Raw genomic sequence first — 23920 nt, 5'->3', positions numbered from 1 at the left:
GAATTCATAGAGGCCCCTGGTGGCTGATACCTCCTCTCATACCTCCAGGCCTGTTGACTGATATCTCCAGGCCTGGTGACTGATACCTCCTCTCATACCTCCAGGCCTGTTGACTGATATCTCCTCTCATACCTCCAGGCCTGGTGACTGATATCTCCTCTCATACCTCCTGGCCTGGTGACTGATATCTCCTCTCATACCTCCAGGCCTGTTGACTGATATCTCCAGGCCTGGTGACTGATACCTCCTCTCATACCTCCAGGCCTGGTGGCGGAGCAGTTCCTGGAGTCCACGGCCACCCAGCTGTCGTACCACGGCCTCTGTGAGCTCAGCTCCACCGTCCAGGAGGGCCAGCTGTCGGTCTTCTTCAGGAACAACCACTTCAGCACGCTCATCAAACACCAGGTACCTGTCTCACCCCCACCAGGTACCCCTCTCACCCTAATCAAACACCAGGTACCTGTCTCACCCCCACCAGGTACCCCTCTCACCCTAATCAAACACCAGGTACCTGTCTCACCCCCACCAGGTACCTGTCTCACCCCCTAATCAAACACCAGGTACCTGTCTCACCCCCACCAGGTACCTGTCTCACCCCCTTATCAAACACCAGGTACCTGTCTCACCCCCTAATCAAACACCAGGTACCTCTCACCCCCTAATCAAACACCAGGTACCTGTCTCACCCCCTAATCAAACACCAGGTACCTGTCTCACCCCCTAATTAAACACCAGGTACCTGTCTCACCACCTAATCAAACACCAGGTACCTGTCTCACCCCCTAATTAAACACCAGGTACCTGTCTCACCCTAATCAAACACCAGGTACCCGTCTCACCCCCTGATCAAACACCAGGTATCTGACCCAGACTCCCCCCCCCCCCCCTGTAGGGCCACCTGTACCTGCTGGTGACTGACCAGGGCTTCCTGGGGGAGGAGGGGCTGGTGTGGGAGTCGCTCCACAACGTCGAGGGGGACGGCAACTTCTGCGACGCCGACTTCAGGCTCTGCCACCCCCCCCAGAGGACCCCCCAGCCCCCCCTGCAGGAACAGAGACAGATAGACCAGGTAACACTCTGGACCAGGTAGCACTCTGGACCAGGTAACACTCTGGACCAGGTAACACTAGACCAGGTAACACTATAGACCAGGTAACACTATAGACCAGGTAACACTAGACCAGGTAACACTATAGACCAGGTAACACTAGACCAGGTAACACTCTGGACCAGGTAACACTATAGACCAGGTAACACTATAGACCAGGTAACACTCTGGACCATGTAACACTATAGACCAGGTAACACTAGACCAGGTAACACTATAGACCAGGTAACACTAGACCAGGTAACACTATAGACCAGGTAAAACTCTGGACCATGTAACACTATAGACCAGGTAACACTCTGGACCATGTAACACTATAGACCAGGTAACACTATAGACCAGGTAACACTAGACCAGGTAACACTATAGACCAGGTAACACTATAGACCAGGTAACACTCTGGACCATGTAACACTATAGACCAGGTAAAACTATAGACCAGGTAACACTCTGGACAATGTAACACTATAGACCAGGTAACACTCTGGACCATGTAACACTCTGGACCAGGTAACACTATAGACCAGGTAACACTCTGGACCAGGTAACACTATAGACCAGGTACAACACCTGAGCAGCTACAGGCTAGTGTTAGCGAGCTAGCGGTGACTGATGGCTTAGCGACAGCAGCCCGGATGGTGTAGCGGTAGCGGCTAGCGGTAGCCTGACCCCGGGCTATTCCTCCAGGACTACCTGGTGGCGGTGTCCTTGCAGCAGGCCCAGGGCGAGGCCCCCGGGGCCCTCAGCGACCTAGAGCTGGCCCAGCGCCTCCAGCAGGAGGAGTACCAGCAACAACAACAACAACAACAACTAGCACCACAACAACCGCCGACCCCGCCCCCAGCAGCAGCCGCCGCTCCGCAGGCGCCCTCCCAGGTAACACAGCGATGGCTAGCTGGGTCAGCTAGCCGGGTCAGCTAGCCGGGTCAGCTAACCGGGTCAGCCAGCCGGGTCAGCCAGCCGGGTCAGCCAGCCGGGTCAGCTAGCCGGGTCAGCTAGCCGGGTCAGCCAGCCGGGTCAGTTAGCCGGGTCAGGAGCTCAGCTTAGACTTGGGCGGTTAACTTTATTTCTACCTTTGATTGACTGCCCCCGAGGACTTGTTGATGTTGCCGGTAGGCTTTAGCCATGCTAAGCCACGCTAAGCTACGTGTGTGTGGTTGTGTGTCCAGGTCAGAGGTCAGGCGGCCGGGCAGCAGGGAGCCAGCAGCAGGAGGAGAGACCGAGAGTCGGACTGCGTCCTCTTGTAGCCTTCATCATCATCCTCATCATTCTCCACCCCCTGCTCAGTACAGCCAGAAGATGTTCTGAAGGTCAATGTTCTGGCGCCTTCTGCTCCTCTTGCTTCTCTCCCCTCTACCAGTTTAACCAGTGTCCCGTCGCTCTACCATTCACCCGTTTAACCAGTGTCATATCGCTCTACCATTCACCCGTTTAACCAGTGTCATATCGCTCTACCATTCAGCCGTTTAACCAGTTTCCAGTCGCTCTACAATTCAGTTTAACTCGTCTGTTGTTTGGAATAAAGTTGTTCAATATCCACACAGTAGCCAATGTACTGCAAAACCATTGGTCGATCCCACAGTCCTCACGTGTTCACCCATTGGTCGATCCCAGTGCCCCTCACCCATTGGTCGATCCCAGTGTTCTCCTGGTTTGTTCTGTCAGATGATCCTTCGTGTCTTCTGTAAGTCGGCCTCCCAGGATAATAAACAACAAAAACAGTATTCAGTTGTAGCGTGTTTTGTGTTCTGAGGACCAAAAGGAAGACACGCTGCTGGGTGGAGCTCCACTCCGCTTTAGAGGAACAGCACCACCTGGTCTAGGACAGCTCCATCAGGTTCTAGAGGAACAGCTCCATCAGGTTCTAGAGGAACAGCTCCACCAGGTCCTAGAGGAACAGCTCCACCAGGTTCTAGAGGTACAGCTCCATCAGGTTCTAGAGGAACAGCTCCACCAGGTTCTAGAGGAACAGCTCCACCAGGTTCTAGAGGAACAGCTCCATCAGGTTCTAGAGGAACAGTGAACCGGGTTCTAGAGGAACAGCTCCATTAGGTTCTAGAGGAACAGCTCCATCAGGTTCTAGAGGAACAGCTCCACCAGGTTCTAGAGGAACAGCTCCACCAGGTTCTAGAGGAACAGCTCCATTAGGTTCTAGAGGAACAGCTCCACCAGGTTCTAGAGGAACAGCTCCATCAGGTTCTAGAGGAACAGCTCCATCAGGTTCTAGAGGAACAGCTCCACCAGGTTCTAGAGGAACAGCTCCACCAGGTTCTAGAGGTACAGCTCCATCAGGTTATAGAGGAACAGTGAACCGGGTTCTAGAGGAACAGCTCCATCAGGTTCTAGAGGAACAGCTCCACCAGGTTCTAGAGGAACAGCTCCACCAGGTTCTAGAGGAGCAGTGAACCGGGTTCTAGAGGAGCAGTGAACCGGGTTCTAGAGCAGCAGTGAGCCGGGTTCTAGAGCGGCAGTGAACCGGGTCCTAGAGGGGCAGTGAACCGGGTTCTAGAGGAGCAGTGAACCGGGTTCTAGAGGAGCAGTGAACCGGGTTCTAGATCAGCAGTGAACCGGGTTCTAGAGGGGCAGTGAACCGGGTTCTAGATCAGCAGTGAACCGGGTTCTAGAGGAGCGTAGAACCGGGTTCTAGAGGAGCAGTGAACCGGGTTCTAGAGGAGCTCTGCTGTAGTCAAACCTACCTTGGATCGATCAGAGAGCCGTCTGCAGTTTGAAATGAAAGACGGATCATGTAAAAGGTTTTGTGTTTATTGGAGGTTCACAGCTCATGACTCTCTGGGTCTGATCCATGAAGAGGTCAGAGGTCATCAGATACCTGTACAGTACACATGGTATACATACAGAGGGTATTTTAGCATTACTGTAGTAGAACTCTTAGTATTTATACAGCGGGTGTAGTATTACTGTAGTATTACTGTAGGAGAACTCTTCACATGGTACCTCAACGGTTCTGATTGGTTCTAGTAGATCTCAGGAATGTATCTTATCGGCCAATCAGAGCACAGGTCAAACTGTAGGTTGAAATGATCGGTCATTCATAGATTAATCATTAAAGGTTTTCACATGTGCAGTCACCACAGATCAGAGGCCATTTTGGCTAAACTCAACTCTTGATTCAAGATTTTTCTGATGGTTAGTAAAGTTACAATGTGAAGAGCTAGGCGTAACGTAGCGTAGCATAGCGTAGCTTCCTTCACATCAACACAGTAGCATTTAAAACACGGGCTAACCAGGGAGGCTAACCAGGGGGCCTAACCAGGGAGGCTAACCAGGGAGGCTAACCAGGGGGGCTAATCAGGGGGCTAACAACGGAGGCTAACCAGGATGGCTAACCAGTGGGGCTAACCAGAAGGGGCTAACCAGGATGGCTAACCAGGAGGGCTAACCAGGAGGGCTAACCAGTTGGCTAACCACAAGGCTAAAGCACGAGGCTAACCAGGGGGTTAACCAGGAGGCTAACCAGGGGGGCTAACCAGGGGGCTAACCAGGGGGGTAACCAGGAGGCTAACCAGGGGGGCTAACCAGGAGGCTAACCAGGGGGGCTAACCAGGGGGCTAACCAGGGGGCTAACCACGAGGCTAACCAGGGGGCTAACCAGGGGGCTAACCACGAGGCTAACCAGAGGGGCTAACCGGGGGGCTAACCAGGGGGTTAACCGGGAGGCTAACCGGGAGGCTAACCGGGGGGCTAACCGGGGGACTAACCGGGGGGCTAACCGGGGGGCTAACCAAAGGGCTAACCGGGGGGCTAACCGGGGGGCTAACCGGGGGGTTAACCGGGGGGCTAACCGGGGGGCTAACCAGGGGGCTAACCACGAGGCTAACCAGAGGGGCTAACCGGGGGGCTAACCGGGGGGTTAACCAGGGGGCTAACCAGGGGGCTAACCGGGGCCCACCATCTTGTCTCTGGTCTCCTGGGCCGGCGGCCGGTTGGTTGTGGGGAACAGATTCCAGGCGCCGCCCCTTTAGGGGTCCTCCTGGGCTGTGATTGGCCCTCCCGGGTCACATGATGCCGTTGGTGAGGTACTGGAAGCCGTCGTAGAGCCGGGTGGTGACGGAGCGCAGCGAGGCCTCCACCATCCGCTCCACCTGCAGCTGCAGCTGCTCCTCCGTCAGCGACAGGAGGAAGCGCTCCTTCAGCCCCCGCAGGGACCCGGGGCCCTGGAGGCAGGGCAGGGGGGAGCCTGGGGGGGAGGGGGGGGGAGGAGGAGGGGGAGAGGAGGGGGGAGGGGGGGAGGAGGAGGAGGTTAGGTGTAGGTAGTTGGGTGGAGGTGGTTGGGTGTTGGTAGGGTGGAGGTGTTTGGGTGGAGGTGGAGGGTGGAGGTAGTTGGGTGGAGGTGGTTGGTTGGTTGGTGGTGGAGGTGGAGGGTGGAGGTGGAGGGTTGGTTGGAGGTGGAGGGTGAAGGTGGAGGTGGAGGGTGGTGGTGGTTGGTTGGTGGTGGAGGTGGAGGGTGGAGGTGGTTGGGTGGAGGTGGTTGGTTGGTGGTGGAGGTGGAGGGTGGAGGTGGAGGGTGGAGGTGGTTGGGTGGAGGTGGAGATGGTTGGGTGGAGGTGGTTGGGTGGAGGTGGTTGGGTGGAGGTGGTTGGGTGGAGGTGGAGGGTGGAGGTGGTTGGGTGGAGGTGGTTGGGTGGAGGTGGAGGTGGTTGGTTGGTGGTGGTTGGTTGGTGGTGGAGGTGGTGGTTGGTTGGTGGTGGAGGTGGAGGGTAGAGGGTGGAGATTAGGGGTGCAACGGATCACAAAGCTCACGGTTCGGATCGGGTCACGGTTTTTGAGTCACGGGTCGGATCATTTTCGGATCAACAACAACAATAAAGATAGCAAGACAAATGTGACTTTAAATGAAATCTTCAAATGTTTAAAAATAAAGTGAAAAATTTGGTAATAATCCTGCTTCCTTTAAGCATAGTCAATATTTAAAAAAATTGCAATCTGAGGCATTATTCCTTCTTCTTTTTAACATGGATAGGATAGTAAATACTCCCTAACCCGGGATTTACAATTCAGGGTGTCTGCATTGCCTGGGGAGAGTTTAGAGTCTACACTCTCCCCAGGGAAAGGGAAGTCTGGGGCCCCCTGCTTGAGCTGCTCCCCCCGCGACCCGACCCCGGATAAGCGGATGAAGATGAGATGACTCTCCCAAGGCAATGCAGTCATCCTCATCTGCTTTTTATTCATAAGTAATGGTAGCGAAACACAGTTTCTGTCGTGTTGAATTTGGCATTTTGTAAATCCATTGATTTTGGTTGAAGACTCATTGCTGATTGCAAGGGGGGTTGGTTGTAGTCTTTTCGCTCGGTTCTAGCCCTACTGTTGATACGGAGAACCAAGCGAAAAGACTACAACCAAACATAAACAGCCCCGGTTCCGGTTCCGGTTTCTGTTTCAATGGGATTTACGGAACGCCAAATAAAACACAACAGAAACTGTATTTCGCTACGATACTTGATGGTGTTGTTGATACGGTAATTGTCCTCTAAACATGCGCTGATCACGTCAACGCACAACGTTTTTTTTTTTATCAGCCGATCCGCGGATCACTTGCGTCCCGAACCGTGATGGTTGATCCGTACGGATCACGGGAAACCCGTGAACCGTTGCACCACTACTGGAGCTGGTGGGTGGAGGTGGTGGGTGGAGGAGGTGGGGGGAGGAGGTGGGTGGAGGTAGTGGGTGGAGGTGGTGGGTGGAGGTGGTAGGCTGGAGGAGGTAGGCTGGAGGTGTTGGGTGGAGGTGGTGGGTGGAGGTGGTGGGTGGAGGAGGTGGGTGGAGGTGGTGGGTGGAGGTGGTGGGTGGAGGAGGTAGGCTGGAGGAGGTAGGCTGGAGGTGGTGGGTGGAGGAGGTAGGCTGGAGGTGGTGGTGGAGGAGGTGGGTGGAGGTGGTGGGTGGAGGAGGTGGGTGGAGGAGGTGGGTGGAGGTGGTGGGTGGAGGAGGTGGGGGGAGGAGGAGGAGGTGGGTGGAGAAGGTGGGTGGAGGAGGTGGGTGGAGGTGGTGGGTGGAGGTGGTGGGTGGAGGTGGTGGGTGGAGGTGATGGGTGGAGGTGGTGGGTGGAGGAGGTGGGTGGAGGTGGTGGGTGGAGGAGGTGGGTGGAGGAGGTGGGTGGAGGTGGTGGGTGGAGGAGGTGGGTGGAGGTGGTGGGTGGAGGAGGTGGGTGGAGGTGGTGGGTGGAGGAGGTGGGTGGAGGAGGTGTTGGGTGGAGGTACCTTGCTGCATGATCTCCACGATGTTGAGGATCTTGTCCATGTGCTTCCGGGCGGCCAGCAGACCCTGGAGCAGCAGCACCTTGTAGTACACAAACATGTCCCCCAACGCACCTCCCATCACCTGCAACACAACAGACACACAACTCAACACAACGCACTGCAACACAACAGACACACAACTCAACGCACCGCCCATCACCTGCAACACAACAGACACACAACTCAACACAACGCACTGCAACACAACAGACACACAACTCAACACAACGCCCATCACCTGCAACACAACAGACACAACTCAACACAACGCCCATCACCTGCAACACAACAGACACACAACTCAACACAACGCCCATCACCTGCAACACAACAGACACACAACTCAACGCACCGCCCATCACCTGCAACACAACAGACACACAACTCAACACAACGCCCATCACCTGCAACACAACAGACACACAACTCAACACAACGCCCATCACCTGCAACACAACAGACACACAACTCAACGCACCGCCCATCACCTGCAACACAACAGACACACAACTCAACACAACGCCCATCACCTGCAACACAACAGACACACAACTCAACGCACCGCCCATCACCTGCAACACAACAGACACACAACTCAACACAACGCCCATCACCTGCAACACAACAGACACACAACTCAACACAACGCCCATCACCTGCAACACAACAGACACACAACTCAACACACCGCCCATCACCTGCAACACAACAGACACACAACTCAACACAACGCACTGCAACACAACAGACACACAACTCAACACACCGCCCATCACCTGCAACACAACAGACACACAACTCAACACAACGCACTGCAACACAACAGACACACAACTCAACACAACGCCCATCACCTGCAACACAACAGACACACAACTCAACACAATGCCCATCACCTGCAACACAACAGACACACAACTCAACACACCGCCCATCACCTGCAACACAACAGACACACAACTCAACACAACGCACTGCAACACAACAGACACACAACTCAACGCACCGCACTGCAACACAACAGACACACAACTCAACACACCGCCCATCACCTGCAACACAACAGACACACAACTCAACGCACCGCCCATCACCTGCAACACAACAGACACACAACTCAACACACCGCCCATCACCTGCAACACAACAGACACACAACTCAACACAACGCACTGCAACACAACAGACACACAACTCAACACAACGCCCATCACCTGCAACACAACAGACACACAACTCAACGCACCGCCCATCACCTGCAACACAACAGACACACAACTCAACACAACGCCCATCACCTGCAACACAACAGACACACAACGCAACGCCCATCACCTGCAACACAACAGACACACAACGCACCGGCCATCACCTGCAACACAACAGACACACAACTCAACACAACGCCCATCACCTGCAACACAACAGACACACAACTCAACACAACGCCCATCACCTGCAACACAACAGACACACAACTCAACACAACGCCCATCACCTGCAACACAACAGACACACAACTCAACACAACGCACCGCCCATCACCTGCAACACAACAGACACACAACTCACTACAACACAACAAACAACAGACACACAACTCAACACAACGCACTGCCCATCACCTGCAACACAACTCACTGCAACACAACAGACACACAACTCACTGCCCATCACCTGCAACACAACAGACACACAACTCACTGCAACACAACAGACACACAACTCACTGCAACACAACAAAACACAACAGACACACAACTCACTGCAACACAACAGACACACAACTCACTGCAACACAACAGACACACAACTCACTGCCCATCACCTCCAACACAACAGACACAACTCACTGCCCATCACCTGTAACACACCAGACACACAACTCACTGCCCATCAGTGTAGGTGGTGTAAGCGTGTCTGTGGGCGGTGTAGGTGGTGTAAGCATGTCTGTGGGCGGTGTAGGCGGTGTAACCATGTCTGTGGGCGGTGTAGGTGGAGGTGACTCACGTCTACGAACTCGGCGGTGAGCTTGAAGGCGGACGTCTCGAAGCCGAGGTTCCGCGGCGACGAGGACAGGATGAAGCCGAAGTCGATGTGGATGAGGTGACCCTCAGAGTCCAGCAGGATGTTCCCATTGTGTCTGGGGAGGAGGAGGAGAGAGGAGGTGAGGAGAGGAGAGGAGAGGAGAGGAGAGGAGAGGAGAGAGGAGAGGAGAGAGGAGGAGAGGAGGTGAGGAGAGAGGAGGAGAGGAGAGGAGGAGAGAGGAGAGGAGAGGAGAGGAGAGGAGAGGAGAGGAGAGGAGAGGAGGTGAGGAGAGGAGAGGAGAGGAGAGGAGAGGGGAGAGGAGAGGAGAGGAGAGGAGGAGAGAGGAGGAGAGGAGAGGAGAGGAGAGGAGAGGAGGAGGGGAGAGAGATTAGGTGAGGAGAGAGGAGAGGAGAGAGGAGAGGAGGTGAGGAGAGGAGGTGAGGAGGTGAGGAGAGGAGAGGAGAGGAGGAGAGGAGAGGAGAGGAGGAGAGGAGAGGAGAGGAGAGAGGAGGAGAGGAGAGGAGAGAGGAGGTGAGGGGAGGAGAGAGGGGAGGAGGTGTGAGGAGGAGGAGAGGAGAGAGGAGGAGAGGAGAGGAGAGAGGGGAGGAGGAGAGAGGAGGTGTGAGGAGGTGTGAGGAGGAGAGGGGAGCAGCAGTACCTGTCTTTGACCTGCAGCAGGTAGCACAGTAGGCTGTAGGCAGCACAGCTGTACACAAAGTTCCTCTGGGCGGACAGGAAGCCCTCGCTGGACGAGGAGCCGTGCTCCTGCAGGAAGTAGTCCAGCAGGGACAGCTGGCTCTGCTTCTTCACCTGCACACAACACACACACACACACACACACACACACACACACACACACACACACACACACACACACACACACACACACACACACACACACACACACACACACACACACACACACACACACACACACACCAGAGATGGAAATGTACTTTTTTGCCCACCAGCCACTGTGGCTGGTAGATTCAAAAAGCTACCAGCCACTCATCTTTTTCTCCAGCCACTTTTTATACGCTATATATTTTTTTAATATATGCGTACATTTTAAACAATATAATAGTAACAATAGATAACAAAAAGTGTTTTTCATACACATTCATTTTTTCCATCAGAAGTGATTTTTACTGTAAGTAGGTTCTACCAAGGAACTGAGTTGAAAACGTTAATAAAACAACGTGCATGGCTACACCATCATAACATGTTATTTACATGTGACTATGTGTCCACAGACCTGGTAACTAACGTATGATAGTAAGCATTATTGGCCCTTAACACTAATATTCAGAAAAAACACTGCCTCAAAAGGCTATTGGCTCCAATTCCAGGGGTTCTATCATACCACTGTCCGTCTGTCTGTCTGTCTGTCTGTCTGTCTGTCTGCCTGTCTGCCTGCCTGTCTGTACCTGGTGCAGGGACACTGCGTTCACCAGGGGTTCTATCATGCCGCTGTCTGACGACATCACCAGGATCTTGTAGGGCTTCACCCAGAGAGGGACGCGCTCCAGGGCCCAGATACTCTGAGGAGGACAAACGCATACAGATACATCAATAGATATACACATACATACAGCTACACTGAGGACACAAGAGCCGTGTTAGGACTAGTGAACAGAGCACTAGTACCTGAGTGAGGACTAGTGAACCCTTAGCTGGGTGAGTCACTAGTGAGCAGAGCACTAGTGAGCAGAGCACTAGTACCTGGAGCTGGGTGAGGACCTGTGAGGCCACTAGTTCCTGTAGCTGGGTGAGGACTAGTGAACAGAGCACTAGTGAGCAGAGCACTAGTACCTGTAGCTGGGTGAGTCACTAGTGAGCAGAGCACTAGTACCTGGAGCTGGGTGAGGACTAGTAAACAGAGCACTAGTACCTGGAGCTGGGTGAGGACTAGTGAGCAGAGCATTAGTACCTGGAGCTGGGTGAGGACCTGTGAGGCCACTAGTTCCTGTCGGAGGTCGTCTCCACACTTGACGATGACAGACAGCAGGCGCCAGGTGGGGAGCGACCCGTAGGGAGAGGACTCTCTGATCCTCCTGCAGACAGACAGGTAGGTAGCTCGTTAGACAGACAGACAGGTAGGTAGCTCGTTAGACAGACAGACAGACAGGTAGGTAGCTCGTTAGACAGACAGACAGGTAGGTAGCTCGTTAGACAGACAGACAGGTATGTAGTTCGTTAGACAGACAGACAGGTAGGTAGTTCGTTAGACAGACAGACAGGTAGGTAGCTCGTTAGACAGACAGACAGGTAGGTAGTTCGTTAGACAGACAGACAGGTTGGTAGTTCGTTAGACAGACAGACAGGTAGGTAGTTCGTTAGACAGACAGACAGGTAGGTAGCTCGTTAGACAGACAGACAGGTAGGTAGCTCATTAGACAGACAGACAGGTAGGTAGTTCGTTAGACAGACAGACAGGTAGGTAGTTCGTTAGACAGACAGGTAGGTAGTTTGTTAGACAGACAGACAGGTAGGTAGTTCGTTAGACAGACAGGTAGGTAGTTTGTTAGACAGACAGGTAGGTAGCTCGTTAGACAGACAGACAGGTAGGTAGTTTGTTAGACAGACAGACAGGTAGGTAGTTCGTTAGACAGACAGACAGGTAGGTAGTTCGTTAGACAGACAGACAGGCAAAGACAGTTACACAATACACATTATGGGATGTATTATGTGTTATGGGATGTATCTGAGGGTGTATTATGGGATGTATATGTGTGCATTATGGGATGTATTATATATTATGAGATGTATACGAGGGTGGGTATTATGGGATGTATTGTATATTATGGGATGTATACAAGGGTTGGTATTATGGGATGTATTGTATATTATGGATGTATACGAGGGTGGGTATTATGGTATGGATTGTATATTATGGGATGTATACGAGTGTGGGTATTATGGGATGGATTGTATATTATGGGATGTATATGAGGGTGGGTATTCTGGGATGGATTTTATATCATAGGATGTATCTGAGGGTGTATATTATGGGATGTACTATATATTATGGGATGTATATGAGGGTGTGTATTATGGATATACTGTATATTATGGGATGTATATGAGGGTCTGTATTATGGGATGTATTGTATATTATGGGATGTAGATTAGGGTGTCTATTGTGGGATGTATATGAGGGTGTATATTATGGGATGTATACGAGTGTATATTATGGGATGTCACCTGACTTTCTCGGCCCAGGGCTCCTTCAGCGCGAGGGCCGAGGGGTCCTCAGGGTCTCTCCTGAAGGAGGAGGGGGGGAGGGCCAGACTCTCTGAGAGACGGCGCCTACACACACACACACACACACACACACACACACACACACACACACACACACACACACACACACACACACACACACACACACACACACACACACACACACACACACACACACAGTTCACTTCTGTTCAAATCTGTTCAGTGTTCGAAATTATTTGTTATTAAATGTTACATTAAGTTAATTGTTCTATAAGTGTTGTTGAAATAAAATGCTTTTTAAATTTAAAAAAATCGTGGGATGTATCGCACCGTGGGTCAAAAATCGTGATACAAACCAAATCGTGAGTTGGTGTATCGTTACAGCCCTAGTGTGTAGGTACCAGTGGCGGCTGGTGGTTTTTAAAGTGAGGGAGGAAGGACTGCGCGCTTGGTTGCCATTGGCCTGCTTGCACTGTTGGTGTATGGTGGCATAAGAATGTGAGACTCAAGTTGTTTCAGGTTGTTTTGGTGAACTACAAAATAGAAGGGAGGGAGTTATGTGAACAAAATGTATACAAAGCCACCAGTGGCATCACTGTAATTTGAGAAGGAAAGGATGCAAAGCATATTAGTCAAATCAGGCCTACTATTGATTTGTAAAAGTAAATAAAAAAATCTGGGCCTATCATTGGGCCTATTTTTGCTCTCACTGACTGAAGTTATTTAGCTATGTTTATTTTCAGTTACAATTGCTTGCAATGCTACCAGTAAGTCATGTGTACCTAGCAAACCATGTAGCACTCACAACACTGACGTTGCCATTACTTCTGGTGACCTTGATTTTGGGAAGTGATCTACCTCTTTCTTTGGTCCCTAACTTAGCACTGTAACTGAATGAATGGAATGCTTTTTGTAATAAGACGTTAACAATGTCCTCCGTTTCCAATGTTTCCATTGTGCATTTAGGATCTCGCTATCGCAGATTTCACTTGCTCTGCGTCTCTCAGACTGAGCACCGCGGCAACGCAGACCGGGTTTGTTCTCGACAGCGTTGCCAGATTGGGCAGATTTCCCGCCCAATGATAATTCTTCCAGCCTAACATGGTTAAAAGTAGCCCAATTGGGTGGGAAATCGGACCAATCTGGCAACACTGCTCAACATCCAGGGATCCTGCTTATTGGTTCATAGCGCAGACGGATAGATTTTTGCGCGAATCAGACCCCTTAAGGTCCCACCCACTCAGAGGAGGATTTTCCTCCTCTCTCCCATTGAAACCCATGTTATCAACCGGCCGCCAGTACTTTCGGGAAAATGAATGGGAGTCAACGGAGGCGGAGGGAGGACATTCCTCCCTGAAGTAATTGTCAAAAGGCGATAGGGGGTGCTAATGTCCCTTTACCCAGGGAAACAAACATTATATATTCAAAGGCAATAAAGTAGTCATATTTTAGGGCATTAATTCATTACAATAGTCTGGGCAATCGACATTTTTTATTCTCAACAATGTTAGGGAGGATCTTCCTCCCGCTCCTCAATGGAGAAGCCTCCACTGGTAGGTACATATAGTTACACGTGGTTTTAGGGGGCACAGATGGTTCTAGGGGGGTACAGATGGTTCTAGGGGGTACAGATGGTTCTAGGGGAGTACAGATGGTTCTAGGGGGGTACAGATGGCTCTAGGGGGGTACAGATGGTTCTAGGGGGGTACAGATGGCTCTAGGGGGTACAGATGGTTCTAGGGGGTACAGATGGTTCTAGGGGGGTACAGATGGCTCTAGGGGGGTACAGATGGCTCTAGGGGGTACAGATGGTTCTAGGGGGGTACAGATGGTTCTAGGGGTACAGATGGTTCTAGGGGTACAGATGGCTCTAGGGGGTACAGATGGTTCTAGGGGTACAGATGGTTCTAGGTACCTGATGTCTCCGGCCGCGATGTAGACCGGTTCCGCGTTCTCCGTGCCGCTGTCCACAGAGAACTGGCTGGTGAGGTCATCACTACTGCCGCCCTGCACGCACACACACACACACACACACACACACACACACACACACACACACTGTTAGAGGCTGGTTAAAGGGGGGTTCTAGAGGTCCTGGGGGGGGGGTCCTCACCTCCACCCTCAGCTGGCCCAGGTCGTCGGTGGCCCAGGCCTCGTCATCGTCGTCGTAGTTCACCACCGCCGACAGGTTCCCCAGACTACAGCTCCCAGCATGCACTGCGGCGGAGCTCAGGCCCCCTGGACTACAGCTCCCAGCATGCACCGCGGGGGCGGAGCTCAGGCCCCCTGGACTACAGCTCCCAGCATGCCCTGCGGGGGCGGAGCTCAGGCCCCCTGGACTACAGCTCCCAGCATGCCCTGCGGGGGCCAGCTCCTCGGCGGAGTGGGCGTGGTGGAGGCGGGTCTCGGGGATGCGGAGCGGCAGCGCGGACGTCTGGAGGTCCTCACAGTCCAGGACCTCCACGTAGAGCAGGTAGGGGGCCTGGGGGAGAGACAGAGCACCTTTACATACACAAGGCAGACTCTAAGTGCTTCACATATAAACACTGTCATACAATAACATAAAATAATAGATAAGTAAAAGAAATGGGTAAAATAGAATACAGAGAGAGAGAGAGAGAGAGAGAGAGAGAGAGAGAGAGAGAGAGAGAGAGAGAGAGAGAGAGAGAGAGAGAGAGAGAGAGGGGGGGGGGGGGGGAGAGAGAGAGAGAGGGGGGGGGAGAGAGAGAGGGGGGGAGAGAGAGAGAGGGGGGGAGAGAGAGAGAGAGGGGGGAGAGAGCGAGAGAGAGAGGGGGGGGAGAGAGAGGGGGGAGAGAGAGGGGGGGAGAGAGAGAGGGAGGGGAGAGAGAGAGAGAGAGGTGGGGGAGAGAGGGGGGGAGAGAGAGAGAGGGGGGCAGAGAGAGGGGGGGGAGAGAGAGAGAGGGGGGAGAGAGCGAGAGAGAGAGGGGGGGCAGAGAGAGAGGGGGGGAGAGAGATTTACCCTCCGGGACCCCCCACACATTGGCGGTTTCATTCTGAGGTAAATGTGATTGGACGGCTCCGCGGACACGGAAATCCGCTAGCTGCTGATCATGTGAGAGAAGGGGCACGATGGTGCAGTCTACGGGAAAGACGTTCCTTATGTTGTGTTTATGTTTTATGTTGGCATTTTTGCAGGGTGTGAGACAGGGCGTGAGAACAAGAGACAGACAGACAGGCAGCCAGAGAACCAGCCAGAGAACCAGCCAGAGAACCAGCCAGCCAGCCAGTCAGACAGGCAGCCAGTCAGACAGGCAGCCAGGCAGACAGGCAGCCTGGCAGGCAGGCAGAGAGACAGCCAGCCAGCCAGGCAGGCAGACAGGCAGACAGGCAGCCAGCCAGCCAGGCAGACAGGCAGGCAGGCAGACAGGCAGGCAGGCAGGCAGGCAGACAGGCAGGCAGGCAGGCAGGCAGACAGGCAGACAGGCAGCCAGCCAGCCAGGCAGACAGGCAGGCAGGCAGACAGGCAGGCAGGCAGGCAGCCAGCCAGACAGGCAGGCAGGCAGACAGGCAGGCAGGCAGGCAGGCAGAGGGCCAGGCAGCCAGAGGGGTCACCTTGTCCTTGGAGTTGAGTACCACGGCCTGGCGGGGGGGCAGGCGCACCACGTGGTGGGGGCGGGCAGCCGTGGGCAGCCACACGCGCCCCGGCAGCGACAGGTTGAGGAGGCGGAGCTCCGCGCTGAGCCGCGCGCTGCGCTGCTCCTTGGACGGGAGGCGGGCCAGACGCCGACCGATCGACACCAGCGCCCGCAGGAAGTCCCTCTGGGGCCGCACCCGCTCTGCCTGGGGGGGGGGGGGGGGGGGGGGGGGGGCAGGGCAATCAATCAGACCCTAAATCAATCAGTCCGAATCATTAAACCCTTCCCCCTCTCTCTCTCTCTCTCTCTCCCCCCCCCTCCATCTCTCTCTCTCTCTCTCTCTCTCTCTCTCTCCCCCTCTCCCTCTCTCCCTCTCTCTCCCCCTATCCCCCTCTCCCCCTCTCTCCCTCTCCCTCTCTCTCCCTCTCCCTCTCTCTCTCTCTCTCACCTCCTCATAAGGTCTCTCGCCCGCGGCCGTGGTGTCTGACTTGGAGCGCTGGTGGCTCCTCCTGGAGGCGGGGCCATCAGGCTCCGCCCCCAGGCCGCTGTGGGCCCGGCGGTGGGTGCGGGGCTGCGGGCCGGAGGGGCCGGAGGGGCCGGAGGGGCCGGGGTCTGGGGCGGGGGGGCCGTGGCCGAGGGGCGGGGCCAGGATGAGCTTGCGGAGCCGGGCGCCGCGGGAACGGCGGTGGGCGGAGAGGGAGGAGTCAGAGCAGCAGGCGGCCAGCAGCCAGGCGGACAGCAGGCAGAACGACACGCTGGCCCCGCAGCGGTGGACCTGAGGACACAGGAGGACACGCTAGCAGCTAGCCCAGCAGCTAAACCACTAGCAGCTAGCCCAGCAGCTAAACCACTAGCAGCTAGCCTAGCAGCTAGACCACTAGCAGCTAGCCCAGCAGCTAGACCACTAGCAGCTAGCCCAGCAGCTAGACCACTAGTCTCTAGCCCAGCAGCTAAACCACTAGCAGCTAGCCCAGCAGCTAAACCACTAGCAGCTAGCCCAGCAGCTAGACCACTAGCCTCTAGCCTAGCAGCTAAACCACTAGCCTCTAGCCTAGCAGCTAAACCACTAGCCTCTAGCCTAGCAGCTAAACCACTAGCCTCTAGCCTAGCAGCTAAACCACTAGCCTCTAGCCTAGCAGCTAAACCACTAGCAGCTAGCCCAGCAGCTAAACCACTAGCAGCTAGCCCAGCAGCTAAACCACTAGCAGCTAGCCTAGCAGCTAAACCACTGGCCTCTAGCCTAGCAGCTAAACCACTAGCCTCTAGCCTAGCAGCAAAACCACTAGCCTCTAGCCTAGCAGCTAAACCACTAGCCTCTAGCCTAGAAACTAAACCACTAGCAGCTAGCCTAGCAGTTAGCCTAGTTGCTAAACGACTAGCAGCTAGCCTAGCAGCTAAACCACTAGCCTCTAGCCTAGAAACTGAACCACTAGCAGCTAGTCTAGCAGCTAAATCACTAGCCTTTAGCCTAACAGCTAAACCACTAGCCTCTAGCCTAGAAGCTAAACGACTAGGAGCTAGCCTAGCAGCTATCTTAAACAAATAGCCTCTTCAACAGCGGTGCACCTGATGACACAGGAGGGGCAGCGCTAGCAGCCAGCTTAGCTGTAACCGACTAGCCTCTAGTCATTTAGTAGCTAAACGACTAGCAGCTACCCGGCCGGTACGACTATAACAGGTAGGGCTATAGCAGGTAGGATTATAACAGGTAGTTCTATACCCACCAGGTAGGACTACAACAACAGGTAGGACTATACCCACTAGGTAGGACTACAACAGGTAGGCCTGTACCCACCAGGTAGGACTACAACAGGTAGGCCGGTACCCACTAGGTAGGCCTGTACCCACCAGGTAGGACTACAACAGGTAGGCCGGTACCCACCAGGTAGGACTATACCAGGTAGCCCGGTACCCACCAGGTAGGACTACAACAGGTAGGCCGGTACCCACCAGGTAGGACTACAACAACAGGTAGGACTATACCAGGTAGGCCTGTACCCACCAGGTAGGACTACAACAACAGGTAGGACTATACCAGGTAGGCCTGTACCCACCAGGTAGGACTACAACAGGTAGGCCGGTACCCACCAGGTAGGACTATACCAGGTAGGCCGGTACCCACCAGGTAGGACTACAACAGGTAGGCCTGTACCCACCAGGTAGGACTACAACAGGTAGGCCGGTACCCACCAGGTAGGACTACAACAGGTAGGACTATACCAGGTAGGCCTGTACCCACCAGGTAGGACTACAACAGGTAGGACTATACCAGGTAGACCGGTACCCACCAGGTAGGACTACTACAGGTAGGCCGGTACCCACCAGGTAGGACTATACCAGGTAGGCCTGTACCCACCAGGTAGGGCTGCAGGGCGTCGCCCAGGTCCGGGTCCATGTGGACGTACATGTGCAGCAGCTGCGGTAGGAAGAAGTCCACCTGGTCGTCAGGGAAACCAAAGAGCCGGTTGCCGAGGTAGGCCTGCACCCCCGGCTCCTTGGACTTGTACATGTAGGAGATCGCCATGGAAACATCAAACAGCTTGGACTCAAACAAACGCAGCAGCAACGACTGTTTAGAGGAGGAGGAGGAGGAAGAGGAGGGGGACGGCGTGACGACAACCTCCTGCGGAGAGGAAGGTGAACAGGTGGTTTGATCCTCCTCCTCCTCCTGCCGCTGCTGCTCCTCGCTCTCCTCCTTCTCCCTCTCCTCCTTCTCCCTCTCCTCCTTCTCCCTCTCCTCCCTCTCCTCCTCCTCCTCCTCCTCCTCCTCCTCCTCCTCCTCCTCCCTCTCCTCCCCCTCCTCCCCCTCCGGGCTCCTTTCCGGCGGTGGACTGGTGCATCCTGGGTAGTCGGCCGGGACCTCTCCGCTCTGGAGCTTCACCTTCAGCAGGACCTCCTGACACGCCCTGAGAGCCACGGCCGGGTCGATCACTGGAGACACAACATCTGGTCAGACACACAACATCTGGTCACTGGAGACACAACATCTGGTCAGACACACAACATCTGGTCACTGGAGACACAACATCTGGTCACTGGAGACACAACATCTGGTCACTGAACACACAACATCTGGTCACTGAACACACAACATCTGGTCACTGGAGACACAACATCTGGTCACTGGAGACACACAACATCTGGTCAGACACACAACATCTGGTCAGACACACAACATCTGGTCACTGGAGACACAACATCTGATAACTGAACACACAACATCTGGTCACTGGAGACACAACATCTGGTCACTGGAGACACAACATCTGATAACTGAACACACAACATCTGGTCACTGGAGACACAACATCTGGTCACTGGAAACACAACATCTGGTCACTGAACACACAACATCTGGTCACTGAACACACAACATCTGGTCACTGGAGACACAACATCTGGTCACTGGAGACACACAACATCTGGTCAGACACACAACATCTGGTCACTGGAGACACAACATCTGGTCACTGGAAACACAACATCTGGTCACTGAACACACAACATCTGGTCACTGAACACACAACATCTGGTCACTGGAGACACAACATCTGGTCACTGGAGACACAACATCTGGTCAGACACACAACATCTGGTCACTGGAGACACAACATCTGGTCACTGGAGACACAACATCTGGTCACTGGAGACACAACATCTGGTCACTGGAGACACAACATCTGGTCACTGAACACACAACATCTGGTCACTGAACACACAACATCTGGTCACTGGAGACACACAACATCTGGTCACTGGAGACACACAACATCTGGTCAGACACACAACATCTGGTCACTGGAGACACACAACATCTGGTCACTGAACACACAACATCTGGTCACTGAACACACAACATCTGGTCACTGGAGACACAACATCTGGTCACTGAACACACAACATCTGGTCACTGGAGACACAACATCTGGTCACTGAACACACAACATCTGGTCACTGAACACACAACATCTGGTCACTGGAGACACAACATCTGGTCACTGAACACACAACATCTGGTCAGACACACAACATCTGGTCAGACACACAACATCCGTTCACTGAACACAAAGAATTTGTGATTTGTGTAGGGGGGCGGGGCTGCCCGCTCTACGAGGGTTGTGATTGGTCCAGGCAGCGGGGTTACCTGAGTCGGGGGGCAGGTCCTCGGGGGAGGGGCAGGAGTCACTGCTGCTGTCCACACTCCCGCTGGGGGAGGAGCTACGGGGTGAGGCACTGGGGGAGGAGCCAAGGTCACTTCCAGGGGGGAGGCGTGGCCTCTGTAGCGGGGGGCGTGGTCTGTGGTGGTGATGATGATGATGATGGTAGTCAGAGGAGCTCTCCGAGCAGGAGGAGTACGAGGAGGAGGAGGGGGAGGAGGGGCAGGAGAAGGTGGTGGCAGGGGAAGTGGAGGAGTGGGCGGGGCTTAGGTGGAGTGTATGCAGAGCCGGAGAGAGAGAGACCTCCGTGTCGGCCATGTTGGAAGATCAGAACTGGTGAGAGAGAGACAAGACCCCATGGTGGTTAAGACGTGAAAACAAGGGGGCAGTTAAGAGTACCACAAGGGGGCAGTTAAGAGTACCACAAGGGGGCAGTCAAGAGTACCACAAGGGGGCAGTTAAGACTCCACAAGGGGGCAGTTAAGACTCCACAAGGGGGCAGTTAAGAGTAACACAATGGGGCAGTAGAAAAAACACAATGGGGCAGTAGAGTAACACAATGGGGCAGTAGAGAAACACAATGGGGCAGTAGAGTAACACAATGGGGCAGTAGAGTAACACAATGGGGCAGTAGAGTAACACAATGGGGCAGTAGAGTAACACAATGGGGCAGTAGAGTAACACAATGGGGCAGTAGAGTAACACAAGGGGGCAGTAGCGTAACACAATGGGGCAGTAGCGTAACACAATGGGGCAGTAGCGTAACACAATGGGGCAGTAGAGTAACACAATGGGGCAGTAGCGTAACACAATGGGGCAGTATAGTAACACAATGGGGCAGTAGAGTAACACAATGGGGCAGTAGAGTAACACAATGGGGCAGTAGCGTAACACAATGGGGCGACCGGCCAGAGGGGCTGTCCAGTCTGAGTAGCATCGTTACATTCTGTGATTTTGCCTTCGGATGAAACACACACACACACAACACGCAGTCACACACACAGACAGTCACACACACACAGTGTCGTGGCATCTGTGTGTGAGTCATGGCTCCACCTGGGGACCATGTGATCAACACACACAGGGGCAGAGGCAGTGCACGTCATTGTGCACTGTATAACCCCACACAGCACACACACGTGACATCAGCACTGTGCACGTTACATCAACGTAGTGCACACGCGCGCGCGCACACACACACACACACACACACACACACACACACACACACACACACACACACACACACACACACACACACACACACACACACACACACACACACGTCAGCATCACTGCTGCTGAAGATGGAAACCACTGCGAACTCAGACCCGACCAATGGTGAAACTGAAACGAACCAGCCTGTTCTCCAGGGAACCTCAAGTTCTCCGGGCGGAACAAGCAGAGTGAACGCTCTGGTGGAGAGGGACCGCTGGCTGCAGCCCCGACCGCCACTGCCTGGGTTTTACAGCGCTCATGGGATCCATGACAGACACCTCACTGTCGTTGCTCAACCTAACAACCCTCTGAGGGTAAAGGTACGATGAACTCAGTCCCTCAGGGAGCAGCATGTCGGGTGGGGCAGGTCCAACGGGACAGGGGTGCAGAGGTTGCTCTGAAGTGGTCCTGTAGCTAGGGTGATGTATTCCAATAGCTAGGGTAATGTATTCCAGTAGCTAGGGTAATGTTGTGGTCCAGTAGCTAGGGTAATGTATTCCAGTAGCTAGGGTAATGTATTCCAGTAGCTACTAGGGTAATGTATTCCAGTAGCTAGGGTAATGTTGTGGTCCAGTAGCTAGGGTAATGTATCCCAGTAGCTAGGGTAATGTACTCCAGTAGCTAGGGTAATGTATTCCAGTAGCTAGGGTAATGTTGTGGTCCAGTAGCTAGGGTAATGTATTCCAGTAGCTAGGGTAATGTTTTGGTCCAGTAGCTAGGGGTAATGTTTTGGTCCAGTAGCTAGGGTAATGTTTTGGTCCAGTAGCTAGGGTAATGTTGTGGTACTGTAGCTAGGGTAATGTTGTGGTCCAGTAGCTAGGGTAATGTTGTGGTCCAGTAGCTAGGGTAATGTTGTGGTACTGTAGCTAGGGTAATGTTGTGGTACTGTAGCTAGGGTAATGTGGTAGTCCACTAGCTAGGGTTAATGCCAGTAGCTAGGGTAATGTAGACCAGTAGACAGGGTAATGGTGTCGTCCAGTAGCTAGGGTAATGTTGTTGTCCAGTAGCTAGGGTAATGTTGTGGTCCAGTAGCTAGGGTAATGTATTCCAGTAGCTAGGGTAAGGTTGTGGTCCAGTAGCTAGGGTAAGGTTGTGGTCCAGTAGCTAGGGTAATGTTGTGGTACTGTAGCTAGGGTAATGTGGTAGTCCACTAGCTAGGGTTAATGCCACTAGCTAGGGTAATGCAGACCAGTAGACAGGGTAATGTTGTGGTCCAGTAGCTAGGGTAAGGTTGTGGTCCAGTAGCTAGGGTAATGTTGTGGTACTGTAGCTAGGGTAATGTGGTAGTCCACTAGCTAGGGTTAATGCCACTAGCTAGGGTAATGCAGACCAGTAGACAGGGTAATGTTGTGGTCCAGTAGCTAGGGTAATGTTGTGGTCCAGTAGCCTTGGTAATGTATTCCAGTAGCTAGGGTAATATTGTGGTCCAGTAGCTAGGGTAATGTTGTGGTCCAGTAGCTAGGGTAATGTTGTGGTACAGTAGCTAGGGTAATGTGGTAGTCCTTTAGCTAGGGTTAATGCCTCTAGCTAGGGTAATGTAGACCAGTAGACAGGGTAATGTTGTTGTCCAGTAGCTATGGTAAACAATGTGGTCCCGGATCCAAACTATCAGCCCTACGCCGAATTACCGACCCTTAACTCCCCACCGGGTTGTTTAAATTCCATTGCGACGTAGATTTAGAAAGGGAAAGCTGTTGAACGCATAGCTCGACTGTACCGCCAACACCCTGTCAACCCAGCTCATGGTCGTCTGTCAGATCTCTAACCCGGAAGGCAGCCTACCTGGAGTCGAACACTGCTTCGTGGGGAGTCCATTCGGTATAAAATTCAGTCCAGACGAAGACTCCAGAGAAGCGGGGCGGCCGGGATTTGGTGTGTCGGGGAGAGGTCTGTCGGGCTGGGTGCTGCGGTCTTCGGCTGACGGTGACGCAGAGCCGTGACGAGCGGCCGGGGGCGGGAGGCGGAGGAATCCTCCCCGGCCGCGGAGCGCCCGGACACGGCGTCATCTTCTCCGACGACCCGGGGCGACCTCCAGGTAGAGACGAGGTACTTCCGCTTGAGTATTGTTATCAAGCACTTATGATGTCATATTTTTCTTATGATACATCCATTAGTTGTTATTTTGTCATAATAATGTGCTATTATTCATTAATAGGCTTATCTGGGGGTCGGTGATGAAGGTTTATGTGTTATACGTTTAGATCTTCATGTTTTTCAGACGGGTTGGTTGTTGGCGTTTGTGAGGGGGGCGTGGCCGCGGGGTCGAGCAGGAGGTGTGTGTGGCGCCCCCCCGTGGCCACGGGGATGAGCCGCATGGTGCATTGAGTCATAAGA

The 23920-nt window shown here is 53.6% G+C and overlaps 2 protein-coding genes across 7 annotated transcripts in view; one reads left to right on the top strand and one right to left on the bottom strand.

The window, feature by feature from the left end:
* The window catches only part of mindy1 (MINDY lysine 48 deubiquitinase 1), a 7693-nt gene extending 4861 nt beyond the window's left edge, over window positions 1-2832 (top strand). For 4 of the 5 annotated variants that reach the window (XM_030346610.1, XM_030346611.1, XM_030346609.1 and 1 more), the window contains 4 exons: window positions 263-405; window positions 893-1069; window positions 1796-1984; window positions 2278-2832. In XM_030346610.1, the coding sequence (XP_030202470.1) occupies window positions 263-405; window positions 893-1069; window positions 1796-1984; window positions 2278-2355 (587 nt within the window). In that variant the 3' untranslated portion in view covers window positions 2356-2832. The remainder of the gene's footprint in view (window positions 1-262; window positions 406-892; window positions 1070-1795; window positions 1985-2277) is intronic. The other variant, XM_030346612.1, reaches the window with a different exon arrangement.
* Window positions 2833-3850: 1018 nt separating this feature from the next.
* Window positions 3851-23793, bottom strand: LOC115535400 (phosphatidylinositol 4-kinase beta). 2 transcript variants are annotated; one of them, XM_030346572.1, is made up of 14 exons: window positions 23369-23793; window positions 20356-20701; window positions 18568-19157; window positions 16660-16986; window positions 16189-16416; window positions 14729-15097; window positions 14531-14622; window positions 12595-12699; window positions 11321-11444; window positions 10818-10931; window positions 10049-10200; window positions 9373-9505; window positions 7324-7444; window positions 3851-5306 (listed from the first exon to the last, which is right to left on the bottom strand). In XM_030346572.1, exons 2-14 carry the CDS (start codon window positions 20684-20686, stop codon window positions 5125-5127), a joined length of 2868 nt encoding a protein of 955 aa, XP_030202432.1. In that variant the 5' UTR covers window positions 20687-20701; window positions 23369-23793; the 3' UTR covers window positions 3851-5124. The 2 variants fall into 2 exon arrangements, with proteins under 2 accessions (XP_030202432.1, XP_030202433.1); XM_030346573.1 differs by having other exon boundaries at window positions 5003-5306; window positions 18568-19142; window positions 23369-23789.
* Between the last annotated feature and the right edge of the window lie 127 nt (window positions 23794-23920).

This window comes from Gadus morhua, chromosome 22 (genome assembly GCF_902167405.1).
Source record: "Gadus morhua chromosome 22, gadMor3.0, whole genome shotgun sequence".
In the NCBI taxonomy this organism is placed as follows: Eukaryota; Metazoa; Chordata; class Actinopteri; order Gadiformes; family Gadidae; genus Gadus; species Gadus morhua.
This window is presented reverse-complemented; position numbering and strand designations above follow the sequence as displayed.